The sequence below is a fragment of the Lutra lutra genome, chromosome 4 (genome assembly GCF_902655055.1).
Source record: "Lutra lutra chromosome 4, mLutLut1.2, whole genome shotgun sequence".
Classification (NCBI taxonomy): Eukaryota; Metazoa; Chordata; class Mammalia; order Carnivora; family Mustelidae; genus Lutra; species Lutra lutra.
In genome coordinates this window covers 86,341,500-86,367,130 of record NC_062281.1, presented here as the reverse complement: position 1 = coordinate 86,367,130, position 25,631 = coordinate 86,341,500, and the positions used below count along the sequence as shown (strand labels likewise).

The 25,631-nt window shown below is 39.4% G+C and overlaps 1 protein-coding gene and 2 pseudogenes across 1 annotated transcript; all 3 read right to left on the bottom strand.

Annotated features, from left to right (window-relative positions):
• Positions 1 to 4,332: 4,332 nt before the first annotated feature.
• On the bottom strand, positions 4,333 to 22,530 carry LOC125097304 (5'-AMP-activated protein kinase subunit beta-2-like; annotated as a pseudogene).
• A 1,298-nt stretch (positions 22,531 to 23,828) lies between these two features.
• On the bottom strand, positions 23,829 to 23,928 carry LOC125099573 (uncharacterized; annotated as a pseudogene).
• LOC125099153 (TATA box-binding protein-associated factor RNA polymerase I subunit D-like) lies at positions 23,851 to 25,307 on the bottom strand. The gene has a single exon (XM_047728531.1). The coding sequence runs from the start codon at positions 25,290 to 25,292 to the stop codon at positions 24,483 to 24,485; it is 810 nt and encodes a 269-aa protein (XP_047584487.1). The 5' UTR covers positions 25,293 to 25,307; the 3' UTR covers positions 23,851 to 24,482.
• Between the last annotated feature and the right edge of the window lie 324 nt (positions 25,308 to 25,631).

The following is a 25,631-nucleotide window of genomic DNA, read 5'->3' as shown; positions in this document are numbered from 1 at the left end:
ATAAACTAGTGCTTATTCCATTCAGCGTATTTTTCCTTTCATGATTTTTAGTTTTCTTCTCTAAAGTTCAAGGTCATATCTGATACATCTCTACTTAAAATTTTCAGGCTGGCCTGGGTGGCTTAGTTTCAGCTCAGACCATGACCCCAACATTGGGCTCCGTGCTCAGTGAGAAATCTGCTTGAGATTCTCTCCCTCTGCCTCTCCACACACTCTTACATGCTCTCTCTATAAGTAAATAAATAAATAAATCTTTTAAAAATTGTTCAGTCTTTTCTCTTTGAACATATAGGATATAAAGTTATAATAAGTGTTCCACTGTTCATCATCTGGTATTTCTAACCTCTTGTGTTAGTTCTGAGTCTATTTTAATTGTTTATTTCTTTATCTATTTATTTTTATGATGTTAAGTTAGGCACCATACAGTACATCATTAGTTTCTGATGTAGTATTCAATGATTCATTAGTTGCATATAACACCCAATGCTCATCACAAGACATGCCCTCTGTTTGTTTGTTTAAGATTTAATTAATTAGTTAATTAATTTGACAGAGAGAGAGAGACGTCACAAGTAAGTAGAGCTGCAGGCAGAGTAAGAGGGAGAAGCAGGCTCCCTTGCTGAGCACAAAGCCTGATGTGGGGCTCCATCCCAGGACCCTGGCATCATGACCTGAGCTGAAGGCAGATGCTTAACTGACTGAGAGACCCAGGTGCCCCAAGAAATGCCATCCTTAATGCCCATCACCTGGCTATCCCTACCCCCCAACCACCCTCCCCTGTGAAACAAGGATTTTTTTTTTCATTATATTTTGATCGTCCTGTTGCTCTGAATAGCTTATATATTTTTTAACTGGATGCAAGACATTATAAATTTTATCTCGATTTGTACAGGATATGTATTTATTTATTTATTTATTGTCTATGTTCTTTAGCTTTATTATGGGATGCAGTTAAATTCCTTTGAAAAAGTTTGATCCAATGGCTTTTGTGTTTGAGGTGTTAGGGGAGATGATAGCAGTGCTGTATTAGTTTCCTATCCTTGCAGTGAGAAATTACAACAAACTCAGTGTCTTAAAACAACACAAATTTGGGCATCTGATTGGCTCAGTTGGTTAAGCAACTACCTTTGGCTCAGGTTATGATCTTGGAGTCCTGAGATTGAGTCCTAGCTCCCTGCTTAGTGGGGAGTATGCTTCTTCCTCTGACCCTCACCTCTCTCATGCTCTCTCTCTCTCATTCTGTCTCTCTCAAATAAATAAATAAAATCTTGAACACACACACACACACATTTATTACTTTGTAGTTCTATAGGTTATAAGTCCAAAATGAGCATTACTGGGCGAAAATAAGGATGTCTATCTTTTCTTTTTTCTTTTTCTTTTTCTAGACTCTCGATGGGAGAAACCATTTCCTTGTCTTTTCTAGTACTTAGAGGCTACCCACATTACTTGGTTTATGATCTTCTTTTTCCATCTTCAAAACCAGCAAGAACTGGTCAAGTCCTTTTCACACTGTATCACTCTGACCTCCCTCTTGCACTTATCTGATTGGTTCCACCCACTATAATAATCCAGATTTAACCCCCCATCTTAGGGTCAACTGATTGACCCTAAGCAATTGAATTAAGCAACCTTAATTCAATCTACAGTCTTAGTTCCCCTTTGGCATGTACTCCAACTTATTCATAGATTCTGGGAATTAGTACATAGACACCTTTGGAAGACCATTATTCTGCCTACCACAAACATTTTGTTTAGGGGCAATTGTTCTCCACAACTAAGGCAAGACTCCTCTGAATATTGTACTCATTATTCTATGAATTATGAGATTTACCAGGCTGGTAGGAACAGAGACTCTTTCTGGTCCTGTGTGAGGTCTGGGTATTATTCTCTTTATTCTTTCTGGTGGCTCTTTTTCTAGACCCAGAAAGTGTCTTTTCTCACATGCATTGATCAATGCTCTGCTGAACACTCAAGGGAACCCTCTGCTGCCAGTTAAGCTCTATCTGTGTGTAGCTCTCTCCTCCTTAGTACTCCATTATGTGCTTCTAGAAGTGTTGGATTCTGAAGACTCTTAGCTGTGTCCTCAACTCAGGCAGTTCACCAGGCTGGAAATTCTCAAGAAAGGCAGCTTAGTCAATGAAAGTGCTCACTTCGTTTGTTTCCTGGAGTTCAGGGATCACTGTCCTTTACTGTTTGGTTTCCCTGCAAACCATTGTTTCATATATTTTGTCTGGATGGTTAGTTGTTTTAGGTTGGAGGGTAAATCTAATCCCTGTTATTTCATTTTGACCAGAAAAAAAAAAATCTCCTGGTAATTTTTGATTGGATATCAAATATTGTGACTGTTCACCTTGTTGATTACTGCATATTTTTGTATTCCTAGACATATTCTTTTTTCTTTCCTAAAGATTTTATTTATTTGAGAGAGAGCTAGTGTGCACTAGAGCATGTATGAGTGGTGAGGGGGCAGGAGGAGAGAGAGAAGTACACTCCCTGTTGAACAGGGTGTCCCACGTGGGGCTGGGTCCCAGGACCCTGAAATCATGAGATCATGACCTGAGGTGAGGGCAGATGCTTAAGTGATTGAGCCACCCAGGCGCCTCATATTCCTATAGGTATTCTTCAGTTTTGTTTTCATATGCAGTTATTTGGAAGCCAAATGATTTCCAAAGCTAAGGAATTTTCCTTTAGGAATTTTTAATACAGTTCTTTTTTGTTCCACTGCCACATCACTCCAATGCTTGACAAATGTCTTGGGACCATGTGCTTCAGTAGAGACCCCTTGATATAATTTGTCTTTGTCATCTCAGCATCATCAGACTTACACCTTCTATAAGCCTTTTGTGCTAGCTCTTAAGCATTCCATGCAAGTTCAGACCTCAGTAAGTATCTTTTGGAGAAAACCATGCATCTGAAGCCCCTCAAGTTTTCAAGTCCTCCCTTTATCACCATGTGCAACCAAGAGCTTTGTTGGTTTTACTTTACCCCCTCAAGATACCTTCTGCCTGGGCAAAGCTGTCTTCAGTCCATGGCCAAAATCATCAAATGGCTACAGGGAATAAGACTAGCGATCTCAGTTCACTTGGATCCTATTTCATGAACTTGAGTCCATCTAGACCCAGTTGCTGCTACAGTTCTCTATAATAGCTGAAAATTCTGAGCTCAGACTGGCTCTCTATATCTGCCAGATATAGACCCTTGTATTTTCAAAGTCCTCTCCTCTGTCTGCAGATATCCTAACTCTAGGTCACTCTTCTAGAGGACCTCTGAACCAAATCTTCTAATTGGGGAAATAAAATAATTACCATCTTCAGGTTGGCCCTATAATATTTTCTGAGATCCAATTGAATGAAATACCCACCCCACTTCCTATCGCAACATCTGATTTCAAATTGTGACCCAGAACTATTGTAATCTATAACAAAGATCCCTGAGAGCAAGAACTAAGCTATGGTATAGCTCATGATTTGAGGACTCAGTCAGCCTGGGGTTAAGATTTCCCCCAAGAATTGGGTACACAGGTCTGCAGTAATATTGGTGGCTCTTTCAGGTGCTCGGTATTCTTGCCTGATATTCTTATCATAATCTATCACTAACAGGTGGGCTTTGGAAGCTGTAGTGAAGGGAATCTAGTTTGGAAGTAGTAAAGAAGTTTGTGAAAACCTACTTTTGGTTTAAACACATCCTACATTATATGGACCTTAGGTCTTCTGACCTCTGACAACATTGCCCTCCTCCCTAGGAAGTCAATGAAAAGAGAAAACTCTCAAGACATAAACCTCCTTCAGAGCACAACCAAATGCCTGAAGAATTTCAAATGGTAGGAGAGCATGGAGAAATTCATCTTCAGCCAATGTAACTGCCCTGGAGCCAAAGAATGGGTTTGCGGGGGCGCCTGGGTGGCTCAGTGGGTTAAAGCCTCTGCCTTCGGCTCAGGTCATGATCTCAGGGTCCTGGGATCGAGCCCCGCATCAGGCTCTCTGCTCAGCGAGTAGCCTGCTTCCTCCTCTCTCTCTCCTGCCTGCCTCTCTGCCTACTTGTGATCAACTATGTTAACAAACTATGTATCTGCTTATAAGCCTAGGCCCCAAATCACTAGAACATGAGGACTTAGGAATCTCTAAGAATAGAATATTTTTCAAACAGACACAGCATAGACTATTGCATATCATTTTTAGTTGAGGTCAAAATTTTAAAAGCCCTAATTACCCAATTAAAAGCAGGGGATTCTATCATTAGTACATCTCCTTCATTTATAATCAGATTAATACAAGCAGAGTCTGGAGGTAACACTTCTTTCCAAACTTCATTTTAGCAGCATACATGGAGTACTGACAGTTTGCAAAGGTTTTATCTCAGATCCATTAGGTCTATGAGAGACAAGAATTGGAGGCCTGGGATTAGTATGATCCTCTCAGAATCTTCTCTCGGACTCTTCTTTTACAGGGTTTCTCTACCATATAAGCATTGTTTTTTTAAAAAAAAAAAAAGCCAATACACTTGAAGCCAGGCATGCCCATAGGGGGTGTAACCTAGAGTGACCAAATCCTATTCAACTCTAAGCTTAGTGCAAGCTTTAACCATGACCAGACCAGCAGGATGACAAAACATTTGTTTTAGGTAATATTTGACCTGAGGCTCTGGTAAAGTCAGCTTGACAGATGAACGTAAAGCACAATATAAAAGAAAGCGTGGACAAAAGGAACAAGAGACCAAGGGATGTTTATACAGTGGGTTTTGCACAATGAGATCCAAAGGATACCAGTATGTTATGTCTTATTTAATTAACCACAACAAAAAGGCCATTTTTAGTTCTGAGTTGCTTAAGCCTTTTAATTTCCCAGTATCCTTAGCTCAGTCACTCTTCCTTTTCCTCACAACCCCCAAACCATGATGTATTTCTTGAAGGATTAGCACTCCTGAAGAGTGATTTTCTAACTTTGACTCTGTGAAACTCCTATAGGGAAAAAAAAAACCAACAAACAAAAACAAGAACAAAAATGCCATGTTTTTTAAAAGCTAAAAAGGTGGGTTTTTTTCTGCCTTTATTCATTTTCAAAATTTGCCAAGCTCTCTTCTTTAGAAAATAAACTACCCTTTTAACTAACATAAAAGAATGAATAAGTTGTACTCTGGGCTACCTTCCTCCTTCCCTCTCTACCTTCTAGAACAGTTTCTTGGGGACAGACTGTGTGTGATAGGCTTCTCAGGGCGAAAGGGTATATTAGCAGCATGGAGAAGGAACAGTGCTAAAGGAGGCATCACCCAGTTCCCCTTGCCTATCCTCTTCCATACCAGCTGGTAGGCTCTCATTTCACATTTGGCTGGGAGATTACCAAAGAATTTAGGAAACTGACACTTTCTGCACATATCCATATTAGGAAGGTTTAATGGCCACCATCATCAGTCACTGGAGCCAGAGCTAGTTCACAGAAGCCGGCGCCTGAGAAACTGAAGGAATCTCTTTTCCTGCCCCCACTCTACTGATACATCAGTGTAAAAAATTTAAAACACGAACACATAGTCGATACTGTTGACAAGAAATAGTAGTGTGATAAAATCCTCCAAGTAACAACCAAGAATTTGAATTCTCCTATGTGGCCCACTTACCTAATGGGTATTGGGGAAAAAACAGTAGTATAACTGAAGACAGTATAGATCTGGAGAGTTGGTTATAATAGGATTTGGCCTGGATTTTTAAAATGACACACCACTCAAAACGTGGCTGGGACCACACAGGGTTTCCCACAAAAGTGTTTTGCTGCAGAAAGGAGCCTCGAGTGGCTAAAGCTCAAAGTTTTAAAGCTCAAGTATTTACTCTAAGAAAGTAAGCACCAAAACACTTAGAAATTTGCATTCCCAGCAAGACAACCCCATGCCCTACTGCCTCACTCTCAGGATCTAAGGCCTATACACCAAAAGATAGCTGTGTCATCCATTTTGAACAAGAAAGACAGGAGGTAGCTAAACTGACCTATGGGTGCCCTTTCAGTGTGGCTGGGCACATCCTAACAGTCAAGGTGTCCCTTAAGCATCAAGTTTGGCCTCCTTCACTGTTGAAAGTTTTGAGTTGCATTTATCCTTAATGGGAGAACGACAGATACTTGGAAAAAAAATGTTTTCTCTCTGATCCCTAAGAGTGGACTGGATAGCTACTTTTCATTCCGCAAATGAGAATCATTGACACCACTTCTTCATCAAACACTTTAAAAAAAGAGAAAAACAAAATGGTCCTGTTTGTACTTGGTGCAGGGAAGCAATACTATTCATGGTTAGGAACCCCAAGGGTATCTTCTTGCTTCTTGGCCTATTGAGTCTAAGATGAAGGAATTTTTAGGTGCAGCAAAGGAACCTTAATTTATTTCCAGAACACTGTTTAGTGTAGTGATGTGCACAGGGTTGGCCACATTAATGAAAGACTACAGAGAGCAAGACTACTTCTCTCTTGTTTAAGAAAATCTTGGGGACCATTTATCAAGAGCCTAAAAATTTCCTATTCAGTCTCTTAAGAATAATGAAAAGGCTTTTTTTTAAAGATTTTATTTATTTACTTGACAGACAGAGATCACATGTGGGCAGAGAGGCAGGCAGAGAGAGAGGAGGAAGCAGGCTCCCTGCTGAGCAGAAAGCCTGATGTGGGGCTCAATCCCACATTGAGCATTGAAGGCAGAGGCTTTAACCCACTGAGCCACCCAGGCACCCCAAAATGGCATTTTTTAATTAAAGAAAAATGTAGGCACATAAAAATCTCCCAAAGATAAAAGACATTAAGGTTTTCCCTGGTTCCACTCCTGCTTTCGAAGCTGTCTGCTCTGCAAAAGAAAATATGGAAGCAGGGCCAGGCCAGGTGGCACTAACCTATGGGAATATGTCAAGAAAGTATAAGCTGTGGCACTAAACTAAAATAAGAAAGTAGGTCTTTTGCCCTCAGCCTTTCTTAGAGTGCTGAGACATATTTCTTTAGTAGAAGTGAAAACAAGTGGTAACAAAGTGGCCTGGGCCTGTGCTGGGCTAAAGAGGAGACTTCCTGATAGCCCCAGTCTGTGTGGTAGGTCAGGTCTCACATAGCCTTTGAAAGGGGTCACTGGCCAATGACTTCTGTTTTAGGGATGGGTCAGGTATAGGATCTGAAGGAGGTTATCAAAGTAAAAACATGAAATGAGATGAGAAATGGTTCCTGTGGGGCATCTGGTATCACAGAAAGCACAGACAGTGCCACATACTCTGGAATACAGAGAACCCATGCAAGGGAAAGCTGCCCCTGCAAGAAGGCAACTGTAAGTGGGGCAGAAGTCTGGCACAATCCCATCTCTTGGAAAGCCAAGGTAGCAGTGGTAGAATCTCTACCCAACAAGGATCCTGAGAGTTCGCTCTTCATCCATTTTAGAGAAAAAGCTTCCTGTAATGGTTCTTACCCCGCAGCTCCCCCAAACTGGTCTTGGTGAGTCCCCACCGGCAGAGAAAACACATCTAGCTAGGAGGCTTCCATTAACTATACACACACACACACACACACACACACACACACACACACACATATATATACCAGTCCTTCACAGTCACTCACTTTTAACAGAGAGAGTTGATATCATATAAACAGGCTGGTTCAGTTCAACTTAAATTCCAATCCTGACTCCAATTGTTACTCTATTTGTGGCCTTGCTTTATCTACTTGATGCCTCTAAGCCTTTTTTCCTCATCAGGACAAAGGATAACACCTACCATGAAAGTAGTTATAGGAGACTATCTGGAACAGTACCTGACACATAGCAGATGCTGAAGAAATATTACTTTCCTACCTTCTTACTCCCTTCCCTAATACAAATTTGAATATTAGGCTTAAAACTAGCATGGAAAAAAAAAAGATATCCTGACATTTATTTTTAGAAGTCTAAAATGCAGTGAGAAGAAAGGGGAGTGACTTTTTTTTCCATTTCCAAGTCCCAAAGAAAGTCTAATTTCCATTTCATGCAGGGAAGAACTTAAAAAGTTCATTCTAATCAAGAGGAGACCCAAGAATCCCCCTCTATCCTTGAACAAACTAGACCCCAAAAATCTTCCATGAAAAGACACTCAGTGCAATGGATCAACTCACACAGCCTAAACACTCTGACAGAACCTGGAGTGGGTCAAAGGCAAGCTGTATCACAGTAATCAAGACCCTGATCTGGGTTAGAACCAATGTGCCAAGTAAGAGGTACTCTTTCCCTGGCTGTGTTACAGCTCAAGGGTATGCCATAGGAGGAGATGGTAGGCCCGGGAGCATCAGTTGATAGTTAAAGAGCAGTTACAGGAGGCAAAAATCAGTCTGATCCAAAGAACCCAAGCAAATCCAACAGAGAAACCAATGTCTTCCCAATTTCCCATACACTGAGTTATCCACAATGAGTGCTTCTCAGATTAACATTCTGTGACCAGCGTATGCTGATCACAGCCTAAATATGACAGACGCTAGGAAGGTTAAAAAAAAAAAAAAGGAAAGAAAGAAAGAAAGAAAAGAAAAGAAAAGAAAGAAAAAAACAATGTCTCCAGGAAGGGTTTGGTAGAAATGAGGAACAGATGAGAGAAAAACCTTGGAAAGACCTGGCAAAGAGATCTCTAGAAAAGAACATGGAATGAGGACAGGAGGACCTGAGTCCTCTCTCTGGTACTTACTGGCATTAGGACCTTCTCTGAGCCTTAGTTTCTTTATCTATAAAACAGGAGTTAAAAATAATACTTACCTCACAAGATTATTATAAAAATTAAATTCAATAATATATATTTGAAAAGCACCACATAATTTGTTAAAGGTAGCTGTATTTGTGATTTCCCTAATCTGGCTGAACACCTAAGAAATAAAAGCAGCCTAAAAAACAAGTACTGGAGGGTCCATGCTAGATGCACATGTTCTGAATCTCTGGGGCTGTAGGCTTTGGTACTGTATTTTTACAAATTTTCCCAGGTGATTCTGATGATGGTCCACATAGTCTGATAACTATGGAGCCATATGAAACTTCATTCCAATAGCCAAAACACAAAGACATGACAAGACTGAAAAGGTATTTTCTTTTTTTTTTTTTTTAATTTTTTTTATTTTTTTCAGCATAACAGTATTCATTATTTTTGCACCACACCCAGTGCTCCACGCAATCCGTGCCCTCTACAATACCCACCACCTGGTGCCCCCAACCTCCCACCCCCCACCCCTTCAAAATTCTCAGATCGTTTTTCAGAGTCCATAGTCTCTCATGGTTCACCTCCCCTTCCAATTTCCCTCAACTCCCTTCTCCTCTCCATCTCCCTGAAAAGGTATTTTCAACCCAAACTCTAATGTGGCAGAGAAGCTAAGGACTCTAGAATTGGAGGGGACAGAGTAAATCTGGTCACATTCCTCCTTCACCTAGTGTAGTGGAGAGATGCAGCACTGAAGAGCAGCTCACATCCACCTTTAAAAAGCAAAACCCTTGAGGAGGAGTCAAGATGGCGGAGAAGTAGCAGCTGAGACTACTTCAGGTAGCGGGAGTTCAGCTAAATAGCTTATCTAAAGATTGCAAACACCTACAAATCCAATAGGAGATTGAAGAGAAGAAGAACAGCAATTCTAGAAACAGAAAATCAACCACTATCTGAAAGGTAGGACTGATGGAGAAGTGAATCCAAAGCGACTGGAAGATAGACCGCGGTGGGAGGGGCCAGCTCCCGGCGAGCGGCGGAGCAACGGAGCACAAAATCAGGACTTTTAAAGGTCTGTTCCGCTGAGGGACATCGCTCCAGAGGCTTAACTGGGGTGAAGCCCAGGCGGGGTCAGCACGGCCTCAGGTCCCACAGGGTCACAGAAGGATCAGGGGTGTCTGAGTGTCACAGAGCTTACCGGTATTAGAACAGGGAAGCCAGCTACAGAGACAGAGCCGAGGAGTGAGCTCTAAACTCGGGGTTACCTTGAACCGGTCGCAGGCTTGGTCAGCTCGGAGTGCGGCCGGAGGCCAGGATGACGGGAGTAATTGGGCGCTGTTCTCTGAGGGCGCACTGAGGAGTGGGGCCCCGGGCTCTCAGCTCCTCTAGACCGGAGACCAGAAGGCCGCCATCTTCATTCCCGCCCTCCAGAACTCTACAGAAAGCGCTCAGGGAACAAAAGCTCCCGAAAGCAAACCCAGCAAACCCGAGTGGATTACTCAGCCCGGCCCCAGGTAAGGGCGGTGCAACTCCGCCTGGGGCAAAGACGCTTGAGAATCACTACAACAGGACCCTCCCCCAGAAGATCAACGAGAAATCCAGCCAGGACCAAGTTCCCCTACCAAGGAGTGCAGTTTCTATACCAAGGAGAGCGGCGGAATTCCAGAAGAGAAGAAAGCAAAGCACAGAACTCATGGCTTTCTCCCCATGATTCTTTAGCCTTGCAGTTAATTTAATTTTTTTTCTTTTTCAATTTTTTTTCTATTCTTCTGCTAAATTTTTTTAACTTTTACCATTTTCTTTTTTAACGTTTTTTAAATAGTTTATCTAATATATATATATTTTTTTCCTTTTTATATTTTTTATCGGCTTTCTTTTTTTAATAGTTTCTTTTTTTTTTCTTTCTGAACCCCCTTTTATCCCCTTTCTCCCCCCTCATGATTTGGGATCTCTTCTGATTTGGCTAAAGCATATTTTCCTGGGGTTGTTGCCACCATTTAGTATTTTACTTGCTCCTTCATATACTCTTATCTGGACAAAATGACAAGGCGGAAAAATTCACAACAAAAAAAAGAACAAGAAGCAGTACCAAAGGCTAGGGACCTAATCAATACAGACATTGGTAATATGTCAGATATAGAGTTCAGAATGACGATTCTCAAGGTTCAAGCTGGGCTTGAAAAAGGCATGGAAGATATTAAAGCAACCCTCTCGGGAGATATAAAAGCCCTTTCTGGAGAAATAAAAGAACTAAAATCTAACCAAGTTGAAATCAAAAAAGCTATTAATGAGGTGCAATCAAAAATGGAGGCTCTCACTGCTAGGATAAATGAGGCAGAAGAAAGAATTAGCGATATAGAAGACCAAATGACAGAGAATAAAGAAGCTGAGCAAAAGAGGGACAAAGAGCGACTGGACCACGGGGGGAGAATTCGAGACATAAGTGACACCATAAGACGAAACAACATTAGAATAATTGGGATAACAGAAGAAGAGGAAACAGAGAGGGGAGCAGAAGGTATATTGGAGAGAATTATTGGAGAGAATTTCCCCAATATGGCAAAGAACAAGCATCAAAATCCAGGAGGTTCAGAGAACCCGCCTCAAAATCAATAAGAATAGGTCCACACCCCATCACCTAATAGTAAAATTTACAAGTCTTAGTGACAAAGAAAAGATCCTGAAAGCAGCCTGGGAAAAGAAGTCTGTAACCTACAATGGTAAAAATATTAGATTGGCAGCAGACTTATCCACAGAGACCTGGCAGGCCAGAAAGAGCTGGCATGATATATTCAGAGTACTAAATAAGAAAAACATGCAGCCAAGAATACTATATCCAGCTAGGCTATCATTGAAAATAGAAGGAGAGATTAAAAGCTTCCAGGACAAACAAAAACTGAAAGAATTTGCAAATACCTAACCAGCTCTACAGGAAACATTGAAAGGGGTCCTCTAAGCAAAGAGAGACCCTAAAAGTAGTAGATCAGAAAGAAACAGAGACAATATACAATAACAGTCACCTTACAGGCAATACAGTGGCACTAAATTCATATCTCTCAATACTTACCCTGAATGTTAATGGGCTAAATGCCCCAATCAAAAAACACAGGGTATCAGAATGGATAAAAAAACAAAACCCATCTATATGTTGCCTACAAGAAACATCTTAAACCCGAAGACACCTCCAGGTTTAAAGTGAGGGGGTGGAAAAGAATTTACCATGCTAATGGACATCAGAAGAAAGCAGGAGTGGTAATCCGTATATCAGATCAATTAGATTTTAAGCCAAAGACTATAATGAGAGATGAGGAAGGACACTATATCATACTCAAAGGAACTGTCCAACAAGAAGATCTAACAATTTTAAATATCTACGCCCCTAACGTGGGAGCAGCCAACTATATAAACCAATTAATAACAAAATCAAAGAAACACATCGACAATAATACAATAATAGTAGGGGACTTTAACACTCCCCTCACTGAAATGGACAGATCATCCAAGCAAAAGATCAACAAGGAAATCAAGGCCTTAAATGACACACTGGACCAGATGGACATCACAGATATATTCAGAAAATTTCATCCCAAAGCAACAGAATACACATTCTTCTCTAGTGCACATGGAACATTCTCCAGAATAGATCACATTCTTGGTCCTAAATCAAGTCTCAACCGGTATCAAAAGATTGGGATCATTCCCTGCATATTTTCAGACAACAATGCTCTGAAGCTAGAACTCAATCACAAGAGGAAATTTGGAAAGAACCCCAATACATGGAGAGTAAACAGCATCCTTCTGAAGAATGAATGGGTCAACCAGGAAATTAAAGAAGAATTGAAAAAATTCATGGAAACAAATGATAATGAAAACACAATGGTTCAGAATCTGTGGGACACAACAAAGGCAGTCCTGAGAGGAAAATATATAGCGGTACAAGCCTTTCTCAAGAAACAAGAAAGGTCTCAGGTACACAACCTAAACCTACACCTAAAGGAGCTGGAGAAAGAACAAGAAAGAAACCCTAAACCCAGCAGGAGAAGAGAAATCATAAATATCAGAGCAGAAATCAATGAAATAGAATCCAAAAATATAATAGAACTAATCAACGAAACTAGGAGCTGGTTCTTTGAAAGAATTAATAAGATTGATAAACCCCTGGCCAGACTTATCAAAAAGAAAAGAGAAAGGACCCAAGTAAATAAAATCATGAATGAAAGAGGAGAGATCACAACGAACACCAAAGAAATACAGACAATTATAAGAACATACTATGAGCAACTCTACGCCAACAAATTTGACAATCTGGAAGAAATGGATGCATTCCTAGAGACATATAAACTACCACAACTGAACCAGGAAGAAATAGAAAGCCTGGACAGACCCATAACCAGTAAGGAGATTGAAACAGTCATCAAAAATCTCCAAACAAACAAAAGCCCAGGGCCAGACGGCTTCCCGGGGGAATTCTACCAAACATTTAAAGAAGAACTAATTCCTATTCTCCTGAAACTGTTCCAAAAAATATAAATAGAAGGAAAACTTCCAAACTCATTTTATGAGGCCAGCATCACCTTGATCCCAAAACCAGACAAGGATCCCATCAAAAAAGAGAACTACAGACCAATATCCTTGATGAACACAGATGCAAAAATTCTCACCAAAATACTAGCCAATAGGATTCAACAGTACATTAAAAGGATTATTCACCACGACCAAGTGGGATTTATTCCAGGGCTGCAAGGTTGGTTCAACATCCGCAAATCAATCAATGTGATACAACACATTAATAAAAGAAAGAACAAGAACCATATGATACTCTCCATAGATGCTGAAAAAGCATTTGACAAAGTACAGCATCCCTTCCTGATCAAAACTCTTCAAAGTGTAGGGATAGATGGCACATACCTCAATATTATCAAAGCCATCTATGAAAAACCCACCACAAATATCATTCTCAATGGAGAAAAACTGAAAGCTTTTCTTCTAAGGTCAGGAACACGGCAGGGATGTCCGTTATCACCACTGCTATTCAACATAGTACTAGAAGTCCTAGTTTCAGCAATCAGACAACAAAAGGAAATTAAAGGCATCCAAATCGGCAAAGAAGAAGTCAAACTATCACTCTTTGCAGATGATATGATACTATATGTGGAAAACCCAAAAGACTCCACTCCAAAACTGCTAGAACTTGTACAGAAATTCAGTAAAGTGTCAGGATATAAAATCAATGCACAGAAATCAGTTGCATTTCTCTACACCAACAACAAGACAGAAGAAAGAGAAATTAAGGAGTCCATCCCATTTACAATTGCACCCAAAACTATAAGATACCTAGGAATAAATCTAACCAAAGAGACTAAGAATCTATACACAGAAAACTATAAAGTACTCATGAAAGAAACTGAGGAAGACACAAAGAAATGGAAAAATGTTTCATGTTCCTGGATTGGAAGAATAAATATTGTGAAAATGTCTATGCTACCTAAAGCAATCTACACATTTAATGCAATTCCTATTAAAGTACCATCCATTTTTTTCAAAGAAATGGAACAAATAATCCTAAAATTTATATGGAACCAGAAAAGACCTCGAATAGCCAAAGGAATATTGAAAAAGAAAGCCAAAGTTGGTGGCATCACAATTCCGGACTTCAAGCTCTATTACAAAGCTGTCATCATCAAGACAGCATGGTACTGGCACAAAAACAGACACATAGATCAATGGAACAGAATAGAGAGCCCAGAAATAGACCCTCAACTCTATGGTCAACTCATCTTCGACAAAGCAGGAAAGAATGTCCAATGGAAAAAAGACAGCCTCTTCAATAAATGGTGTTGGGAAAATTGGACAGCCACATGCAGAAAAATGAAATTGGATCATTTCCTTACACCACACACAAGAATAGACTCAAAATGGATGAAGGATCTCAATGTGAGAAAGGAATCCATCCAAATCCTCGAGGAGAACACAGGCAGCACCCTCTTCGACCTCAGCCACTGCAACATCTTCCTAGGAACTTCGCCAAAGGCAAGGGAAGCAAGGGCAAAAATGAACTATTGGGATTTCATCAAGATCAAAAGCTTCTGCACAGCAAAGGAAACAGTTAACAAAACCAAAAGACAACTGACAGAATGGGAGAAGATATTTGCAAATGACATATCAGATAAAGAGCTAGTGTCCAAAATCTATAAAGAACTTAGCAAACTCAACACCCAAAGAACAAATAATCCAATCAAGAAATGGGCAGAGGACATGAACAGACATTTCTGCAAAGAAGACATCCAGATGGCCAACAGACACATGAAAAAGTGCTCCATATCACTTGGCATCAGGGAAATACAAATCAAAACCACAATGAGATATCACCTCACACCAGTCAGAATGACTAAAATTAACAAGTCAGGAAATGACAGATGCTGGCGAGGATGTGGAGAAAGGGGAACCCTCCTACACTGTTGGTGGGAATGCAAGCTGGTGCAACCACTCTGGAAAACAGCATGGAGGTTCCTCAAAATGTTGAAAATAGAACTACCCTATGACCCAGCAATTGCACTGCTGGGTATTTACCCTAAAGATACAAACGTAGTGATCCGAAGGGGCACGTGCACCCGAATGTTTATAGCAGCAATGTCTACAATAGCCAAACTATGGAAAGAACCTAGATGTCCATCAACAGACGAATGGATAAAGAAGATGTGGTATATATACACAATGGAATACTATGCAGCCATCAAAAGAAATGATCTTGCCATTTGCGACAACGTGGATGGAACTAGAGGGTATCATGCTTAGCAAAATCAGTCAATCGGAGAAAGACAACTATCATATGATCTCCCTGATATGAGGGAGAGGAGATGCAACATGGGGGGTTAAGGGGTAGGAGAAGAATAAATGAAACAAGATGGGATTGGGAGGGAGATAAACCATAATTGACTCTTAATCTCACAAAACAAACTAAGGGTTGATGGGGGGAGGGGGGGTTTGGAGGTGGGGTGGGGTTATGGATATTGGGGAGGGTATGTGCTATGGTGAGTGCTGTTAAGTGTGTAAACCTGGCGATTCGCAGACCTGTACCCCTGGGGATAAAAATATATGTTTATAAAGCTGTAAAAAAAAAAAAAAAAAAAAAAGAAAGGATGAATCCCCAAGTTTTGTAGCAACATGGACGGGACTGGAAGAGATTATGCTGAGTGAAATAAGTCAAGCAGAGAGAGTCAATTATCATATGGTTTCACTTATTTGTGAAGCATAACAAATAGCATGGAGGACAAGGGGAGATGGAGAGGAGAAGGGAGTTGAGGGAAATTGGAAGGGGAGGTGAACCATGAGAGACTATGGACTCTGAAAAACGATCTGAGAATTTTGAAGGGGTGGGGGGTGGGAGGTTGGGGGCACCAGGTGGTGGGTATTGTAGAGGGCACGGATTGCATGGAGCACTGGGTGTGGTGCAAAAATAATGAATACTGTTATGCTGAAAAAAATAAAAAATTAAAAATCTTAAAAAAAAAAAAAATAAATAAAAAATAAAATTAAAAAAAAAAGATAAAAAAAAAAAGAAAAGCAAAAGCCTTAATCACATCCAAGCATTCTCTGAACTGGAAGATCAACTTGTTTTGCCTGCAAATGAAATCCTAGTGCTGTGAACTCCAATTTAATCAAGTAGTTGGTACAAAAGTTATAGCTATCCAGAAAGAAACCAGGAAGCGGACAAGTTCATTCAATCACAGGTCAATTCAGCTAGCCAGAACATGGGGATGGGGACTAAGATTAAAAACAAACAAACAAAAACCCACCTACCAGTTAAAAAAAAGAAAGTTCATCTCCTATAATTTGACGTTACAGCCAGCTTTAGCTTCAGTGAGGTAGCAGGGTAAGTAAGCACTGGAGAACACGTGTTACCCCTGCCCTCCCATTTTGGGGAAGAGGCAGGCCCACCACTTACCTTAATGGATAATGCATAGAGATGGTTCAGCATAACATGATTGGGCTCAGGAAGCAAGGCTGGGTCACACCAAGAGAGAAATAAAAAATCACTAAATGGAGTTAAGTGCACAGTTTTGATCCGAACAGTTCACTCTTCCTTAGAGCTCTTTGGAACTGTTGAGAAAAGCTAAACTAGAATGTGTATTTCTTTTAAATAATACACTCACCCTAGTATATATCAATTTTTATGTTCTCATTACAGAGTATTAGGAAAATTCTGAGTCCAGGACAGGAGCTCTAAGCTTTAGCATCTATTTATCTTCTTTAGTAGAACTAAAACAAAAATCTTGCCCACAACACATATAGAAGATTTGTGTTAAGTGACAAAATAATCTTAGTGGGAATCAAGAGGATTGACTAAAGATGTAAATTATATGGAAAAAAAGAATAAAAAAACAAAAACCAAACCAAATTCCTTATATTCCCTTTGTATATCCCCAAATGGTATGTATGTCTTATCTTGTGTTGGACTGGAAGTCCCAGAAATTGGTTCTAGCAATCCATGGCTCTGTGTCTAATTCATTAGGACCAGAAGATTACTATGAATTTTGATATTAGTATCTGGAAAAGTAACAACTCGGCCCTGGAAAAAGGAACCTGAATGCTATTGATATGTATATGATTTATATTCTCAACATAGCTTTGTAATAACCCCTACCTCTAGGATTACTAACTTTGGCTCCAATGGTCCTAATAACCCCCAGATGCTGCAGCAATTCTCTCAGAGTACTCACAGAAATATTAGCGCCCTTGTTAAGAATAACGAAGAAGGTGAGGAGCTAGGATGGGTGGGGATTTGAATCTCTCCTCAGATTGAAACACATACATTTCTTGACCATAAGGCCCTGGGGGAGAGCTGGAAAGGTCTTGAAGTGATTTATCCAAATATAAGGGAAAGTTGTGGAGCTAGTAAAACTGCATGGAAAAAACCATCAATACATGGCAGCTAATATTAAATACAGTCATAGATCATAAACTTGTAACCTGCTGGTCTATAACTGTAATGCAAAGAAAAAGTCCGAGTCTTCTTGAACATGAACTCTGAAATTCCTCAACATGGCAACATGATGTAGATGACAGAGGAGGGGATGAGAAGTGAAAGGCATAGGTTCAGAGAAGAGCTACTCTATTTATCAGTTGTATGGTTAGAACAATATGGTCAGCTTCTACATTAATAAACTGAAAGATAATCTCTCCCCTATTTCACAATGTTTTTACAGGAATGAAAGGAGGTAACAGATGTGACAATGCCTTGTAAACTGTCAAACAATGTAAAAAAAATTAGGTTTTTTCTTTTTTCCACAAAAAACCAACAGATAACAAGGTTATAAATACTAAGACTGCTGTTACTACAATGATTGCAACAAGGAGGACAAGATTACTAACAATGTAGTAGTGTGAGGGAAATGTAAATTAAATATCACTTCACACTCATTAAGATGGCTGTAATAAAAACACAAACAATAATCATGGTTGGTGAGGATGTGAAAAAACTGGAACACTTGTGCGATCCCCATTGCTGCTGGGAATGTAAAATGGTGCAGGAGCTTTGGAAAACAGTTGGGCAATTTCTCCAAAAGCTAAGCTTGAAGTTGGCATATGACCTGGCAATTATACTCTTTGGAAATGAAAACAAGTCCACACAAAGACTTGAGCACAAATGTTGAGAACATTGTTTTTAACATACAAAAAGTGGATACGATCCATATGTGCAATGGCTAATGAATTCCTACAATGGAATTTTATTCAGCCATAAAAAGGTGTGAAGTACTGAGACATATTACAACATGGATGAACCCTGAAAATGTGCTAAGTGAAAGAAGCCAAACACCAAAGACCACACACTGCATGATCCCATTTATATGAAACGGTCCCAAATAGGCAAATCCATACAGACACAAAGTAGATCAGGAAATTGGATGAAAGAGGGAAGAGAGAGATACCAAAAGTATGCTAGTCTTCTTTCTAAAGAATGATGATTCCCTATCTATTGCTCATCAGTTGCTTCTCCAGAATCATATAATCCAAAAATGTAGAGTTGCAAGTGGTCTCATCACTTAACTCAGTATAATTAAGCCCTTGTTAATCATTGCCCCACCAGTCAAAAAGAATGTTCAGCTTTACTTACTGGGATTGTATAATGAAAACTATTTTTATGATTTTCATACACAATTATTATACTCTTGATTGGTCTTTTAGAAGCTGCATAAGCCACCTCTGTGCCCTGAGATTCCACTTTGGGTTGTGTCTCCACAGATGAGAATCAACTGAGATTCAAAGCCTCTGATTTTTGAGATATGGAACTGAGAACCAGAGGGACCAGTATACTCACTGGGAACAGGGTGCACAATTCTTTATACAGTTAAAGCCTTTAATGTAATGTACTAAAATGGAAACTGTGAGTGTGGTTAGCAAATCAGTCTTCTGATGCTGTAGCAAATGTGATGAAAGCCATGGGAAAAAGTAAGATTGGGAGAAACAAAGGGATACAGGTCTTTTCCTGTAACAGGAAATTTATTTTTTCATCAAAAACTTATAAAACCTCAGTTAACATTCACACCGAAGAGTTGTGGGGGATTTGTAACCCTTTCTCCCCAGAGATGGTCATAGCTGGAGGGCCATAGAAAACTGTGAAATACCCAGCCTAGCTACCAAACTGGCAGGATTAAGCTAATGCAGAGGCAACTAAACAAGGCAAACCAGACATAACTAGTCTCAGCTAGGTGTAACTGCCAAAAGGTCAATGAAAACTTGAAATATTGCTAGAAACAGCTTCTTAAACTGTAGGCTATAACCCATTAGTGGCTCATGAAAGAAAGGATAAAATAGAAAATAGAGTGTATCACATATAACAAAGACAGACATTCTGCTGAGACTTGTCTTACAGTGTGCATGTGTGTGTTTGTGTGTTTGTGTGTGAGACAGAAAGAGAGGGAGAGAGATGGGGACAGGGAGAGAGATGGGAAGAGAGAGAATGGGTTCCAATGTGTAAAACAAATGTCTTGCTGTAGATCTTGGTTAAAAACTTTGAAATCAAATACACTAGGCTGAGTTTTTTTTTTTTCCTCACAGACAAGAACTAAATGTTTAGAAGACAAAGATATATATAGAAATAACTATATATATAATGTGTGTGTACATACACTTAAATACATTACATATATTCCATATATATTCCATATATATGTGTGTGTATATATATGTGTGTATATACACACATATATACAAGTGTGTATATACACACTTACATATATTACACATATATACACACACATATATATATGTGTGTGTGTGTGTGTGTGTGTGTGTGTATTTATACACACATATGTGATTCAGAGGATTCCTGAGAAAATGAAAAACAAAACACTCTTGGGAAGAAACATGCATTATAAGAAAAACACATCAAGAAAGAGCAAGACATCTTGACAAGATGTCTCCAAGCTTTCCACTGAATCTAGCTTTAAGGCATCAGACACCTAAAGTGAGATTTCTTGACATGGATCAAATTGTTAATTGTGGCAAGCTGATGGGTAACCACAGGCTGAAACAATGAAAGGAAAATATTCATATATCCTGTTTTAAATTCATCTCTTCCATCTAACTCTCCAGTTTTAAAAAATGATCATGCTGGGCACCTCCATCTTTAATCAAGAGAGAAACCCTCCAGTGTAGGAGCCCATCAATCCTGAGCACAATGACGTTTGACACCAAGAGGAATAATAGCCAAAAGGACAAAGTTCAGTTAATGGTTACCCTTGGAGATCAAGGCCTTACCTCTGATGGATCATGAACCCACTGTCCATCCACGAAGAACTTGTACTGGTGCTCTCCCTCAGGGAGGTCTAAGATGGCAACAAAGTCATTATGGCTACAAAAGAAAACAGAAGGTTAAACAAGCCAAGTTCCTGTTAGAAGACAGAATGTCAATGTAAAAACCATGAGACACTCACAATATACCCCAGTGATCTCCCACATTCCTAGGTGATTGTCCCCACTGGAATAAAAAATGTATAGACCCATTCTCCTTTTCTGTATCACATTGAGCACATATTTGCCAGCCCCTCCCAATAACTTTAGTTCTTAATATCTGGAAAAGAATAATAGTTGTTAATCCCCCAAAATGATTCACCTTGTTCAACTAATTTGCTTCAGTAGGAACAGATCCTTCACAAGTGTAAAGAAGATAGTAGGTAGCTTCAGAATACAGGAAGTTCCTCAAGGTACCATTTTCCATATTTTGGTGAGCACTGTCTGAAAAATAACCTACTGAAAAAGGGCCATTCTGATTACCAAGTAGTTCATTATTGCTCTGCAAGCAACAGTTCACATTACTCCCTAGAACATCAATTGTGTTTTTAGTGTAGAAGTCAGAACAAGTGGACTCAGCCAGTTACAGATGACTTCCCACAGGCATAAGCAGGACTTGTGTTGTTAACACAGTCCTAAAGAATGTACCCACAAAGCTGTATGACAAGTTCCTCTGAGGCAATGACATTCTAACCGGTTAAACATTTCTGACTCACTATGAGATTAAAAAAAAAAAAAAAAAAAACCCACAGATGTAGTCATTGGCCACAGAAAATGTCCTAGAGAGAGTCCCTAGTGGGAGAAGAGCAGTCCAACCAGGTCTCTCTCTCCTGAGTAGGAAAATCTGTACTCCTGGACCCTGTAGACTCAATCAAGACACTCGTCTTCACCTCTTAATCAGTAGAATCTTGGTGCTCCAATTGCTAAGGACCCAGAGATGAAGACCTCCTTGCCCCCTTCAGACCAGCAGATAACAGTGGGCTGGGCCTGCTGTGTGGGCTTTATGGAGTCCTCCAAATCCTGCTGCCATGATACAAACTCTTTGTCCCCAGGGAGCTGTAAGAAGCATTAGGTCATCCCTAAATTGTGACCCAGGAACTCTTAAAGGCCACTCTCCTCCCTAGGGCAGAGAGAGGTGCTAGGTTTCTGGGAAGGATCAGTAAGCCTTGAAATTTGCAACTGAATCAAATTTTGAATATACTATAGAGAAATAACCCGTCTAGGACCAAATGGTCAAAAGGCTTATGCTCAACGGTTGCCCAAAGCACAGCCTAACTTTAGAGTTTGCATAGATCACTCACCCTTTCAGAGTCTGAGGATCTCCCTTTCAAAAAAGAGGTGGGAGAAGTTTACTGCTCCCTGTACCAGATTAACCCACAGGCAGGCAATTACGATATGCTTCTGAATCTCTCTTAAGAGAAAAAAATATGAAAAAAGTATGCTTCCATAAAAACAATAAAGTTAACCAGGTATTTTTCACATGTAAATATGAATAGCTCTGAATTATCAGTTGTAATGCAAGTTAGAGACACTGAAATTCATAAGTAATTCATAAACTTCATTTTGGCTAATCGGTTACAAAAAGGACACTAAAAGTATAGAAAAACGATATCATTGGTTTCTTAATTTTTTAAAAGATTTTATTTATTTATTTGAAAGAGATCACAAGTAAGCAGAGAGACAGGCAGAGAGGAGGAGGCAGGCTCCCTGCTGAGAAGAGAGCCTAATATGGGGCTCCATCCCAGGACCCCAGATCATGACCTGAGCTGAAGGCAGGCTTTAACCCACTGAGCCACCCAGGTGCCCCAGTTTCTTAATTAACAAAAAAAAATAAGATTTTATATATTTATTTGACAGAGAGAGATCATAAGTAGGGAGAGAGGCAAGCAGGGGTGGGGAGGGGAGGTAGCAGGCTCCCCACTGAGCAGAGAGCCTGATGTGGGGCTCCATCCCATTACCCTGAGATCATGACCTGAGCCTCAGGCAGAGGCTTAACCCCCTGAGTCATCCTGGTGTCCCTGGTGTCTTAATTTTTGAGAAGTGTTTATGAAATCTTACTTGCTCACTTCTGCCAGGCATATACTAATTATTTCAGGAGTGGGGATGAAAACTCTGGAGGCTCAAGGAGCATCAGATCAAAAACAAAGCTTCCTTTTAGAAAAGCAGTTCCAATATCAAATAAGGTCTGTAGGATTAAAAAAAAAAAAGAAAAAAGGACTTCTTACTTTGTTTCTTCTCATTAACATCTTTTAGAACAAGAGTTGGTAGACTATGGCCAGGAGACGATGCTTTTATAAATAAACTTCTTTGGAAAATAGCCATGCTCTTTCATTTACATATTATGTATAGCTGCTTTCATGTTAAGCAAAACTGAATAGTTGTGACAGAGACTGTATGGTCCACAAGGTCTAAAGTATTCATTGGGGGTGCCTAGGTGGCTCAGTGGGTTAAAGCCTCTGCTTTTGGCTCAGGTCATGATCTCAGAGTTCTGGGATCGAGCCCCGCATCTGGCTCTCTGCTCATTGGGGAGCCTGCTTCCCTTCCTCTCTCTTTCTGTCTGCCTCTCTGCCTACTTGTGATCTCTGTCAAATAAATAAAATATTTAAAAAAATAAATACAGTATTCATTGTATGGTCTCTTACAGAAAAAGTTTGCTGATCCCCACTTCAGATTGGTTTAAATGACTTTGGCAAATAGGACTGTACTGTATCAAGTAAAAACATCCCCAAATAAAATAACGTAGGTTAAAAAAAGATTAACTTATTCATTTCGGCTTTACTTTGAAAGTGGCTAGGGTAGTCTACCTTTCATACGGTCTCTCAATAGTCCTCAAAACTGTAGTGTGAGACACCAGGAGCAGCATAAACTCAAGTAAACAGAGAAACAATGGAAGGGACTTTCACATTACAGAAGGAAGAGTCATAAGTGAAAACCTTTATCTCCATATTCTTAAGGCAATGCACTGTGCCTGACTGGATGCATTAGAATTACAGAAATTTTTATATATGCGTAAGAAAAACTCTCAGATTCTGATTTAGATATAGGGCCTAGGAATCTCTTTTTAAAGAGATTCACTGAGAATAATAATACTGATTGGTAAAATAAAGCAAAAACTCTACAGATACATCCTACAATATGTACAGATAAAATAATATTTGATAAGATGTCTGGAATTTGTCTCAAAATAATTGGGGGGGGAGAGTGGATTGGGGTATAGAGGATATAAATTTGTTCACAATTTTATCATTGTTTAAACTGGGTGATGGGTATATAGGAGTTCATTACACATTCTATTCTGAAACATGGAAAATGTTTCCAAATTTCCATGCAGTGTTTAAACAAATCTCAAGTGATTCTATTGTGCGAAACAATACCAATCTGTTTTTTTTTGGGGGGGGGGGGTTGCAAAAGAGGATTTATTTTTTGCACTTTGTCTAAGTCTTTGTTCACAAACTAAACAAAAACAGCAGAAGTGCAATCATAAAATATAGTAGACATTTAGTGGCACACTCAGCAATATACAGTAGTGATGAAAATTGGTAGTTGAAAGAGTCTAGATAACTAGTAAGTTATTACAGTACTACACATTTGAAGCTAAAGGTCACTTTTTTGAGTGAAATAGCCATCAAAATGATTTCGGGTACTCTTGAGGAATGGATGGTTGGTTGTCCATCATTAGTGATTACTGTTTCAGGATTACAATCTCTGTACTTCCTTGATTTGAATGCACAACGAACACCTGGAAGTGCTTACCCTGAAATGAACAAGTATAGGCAAAATGGATCTTCTGTTTATGACTTCTCAAGTGATTATTTCTGCTATGCAAGCCTCAATTTTCTGTGATAATTTCACTGTGTTTTAAAGTATTTTTTCTAGTAATTCTTTAGGAGTTTCACTAACTTGTTCAGATTTTCTTCTCTCCTTAGCAGGTTCTCTTTTATCACTACACCAACATATGTATTTGTATTTATCATCTTTACTTTCTATGAAAAGCTGTTTTCTCTCTTCTATTTACTTTAACATTCATATTCCTATCTCTTTTCAGGCCATTCTATCCTCTGTCCAATGTTTTTAGACTTTGATGCTCTCTTTTTAGACAAAGCAGCTTCTTCAGTACATTCCTCTTGTTCTAAATACACATTCTTCATCTTTGGTACTTGAGAACTTATAATGAAATCATTATGGTCCACCAATTTGATATCACATTCGTCATTTTGTTCAAGATTTGTTGCAGACCCATCCTCTGTTTCTGACTCTTCAATAGGCGAGAGAGCTCCATCATCATCCAAGTATTTGTATCTACGACTGTCAAAATCTTCTTTTTCTAAATCTTCACTAACATTCATTTGTTTCAAGGATTCCTTGAGGTAGTATTCATACTTCAGTTTTTCAAGGTAGTTGAAAAATCCTCTTGCTACTGCTTGCTCAAAGGTTAAAATTTTTCTCCAAGGTAATGGTTTTCTTGCATTCTCAGATTCTAAAAATGGGAACCCAGATCCTTTGTCTTGAACTTGTTTCTTATTTATTTGGGAATGTCTACTGTTTTTTCTCCCGGTTGGTCTTCCTCTTGGTCTTCCTGTTGGTTTGTATTTCTTCTTTTTACGTTTTCTTTTTTTGAATCTCTCAAAAATAGCTTTTAAAGTTAATGGTCTTGGTTCAAAAGATGAGTCACTAGATGAATCCCTTGCTTGAGCAACTTTAGGTGAATGAACAAACTTTCTAGTACGGTTTCTTTGCACCCTTTTAGGTGAGTAAGGGACACACTGAGTTTTAAATAAGCTGCTACCAGAAGAAGAGCTATCACTTTCACTGTCAATTTTCACAGCTGAATTAGATGCCATTACAGAGTTGAGAAAATTCACTCCTGTTACATACTCTCCCAAGTCCTTCTCCAAATTGTTTATTCACCACTTGTAATTTGCTTCAGAATTCTGACAATTCAGTAAATGTGATGTAGTTTCTCTGAACAATGCCCACAGAGCTCCACAACCTCGCGGAATGAAAGGAGCACCAATCTGTTTTGATTATGATAACTTCAAAATAGTTCTTCACATCAGGTGCAGCTAACCCTCAAACTTGGTTTGTTGTTTCCCAAGTGTTTGGCCATATGAGGTCATTTATACTTTTATATGAATTTAAAAATCAATTGGTCACTTTTGACCAAAGATACAGGCTGAGAT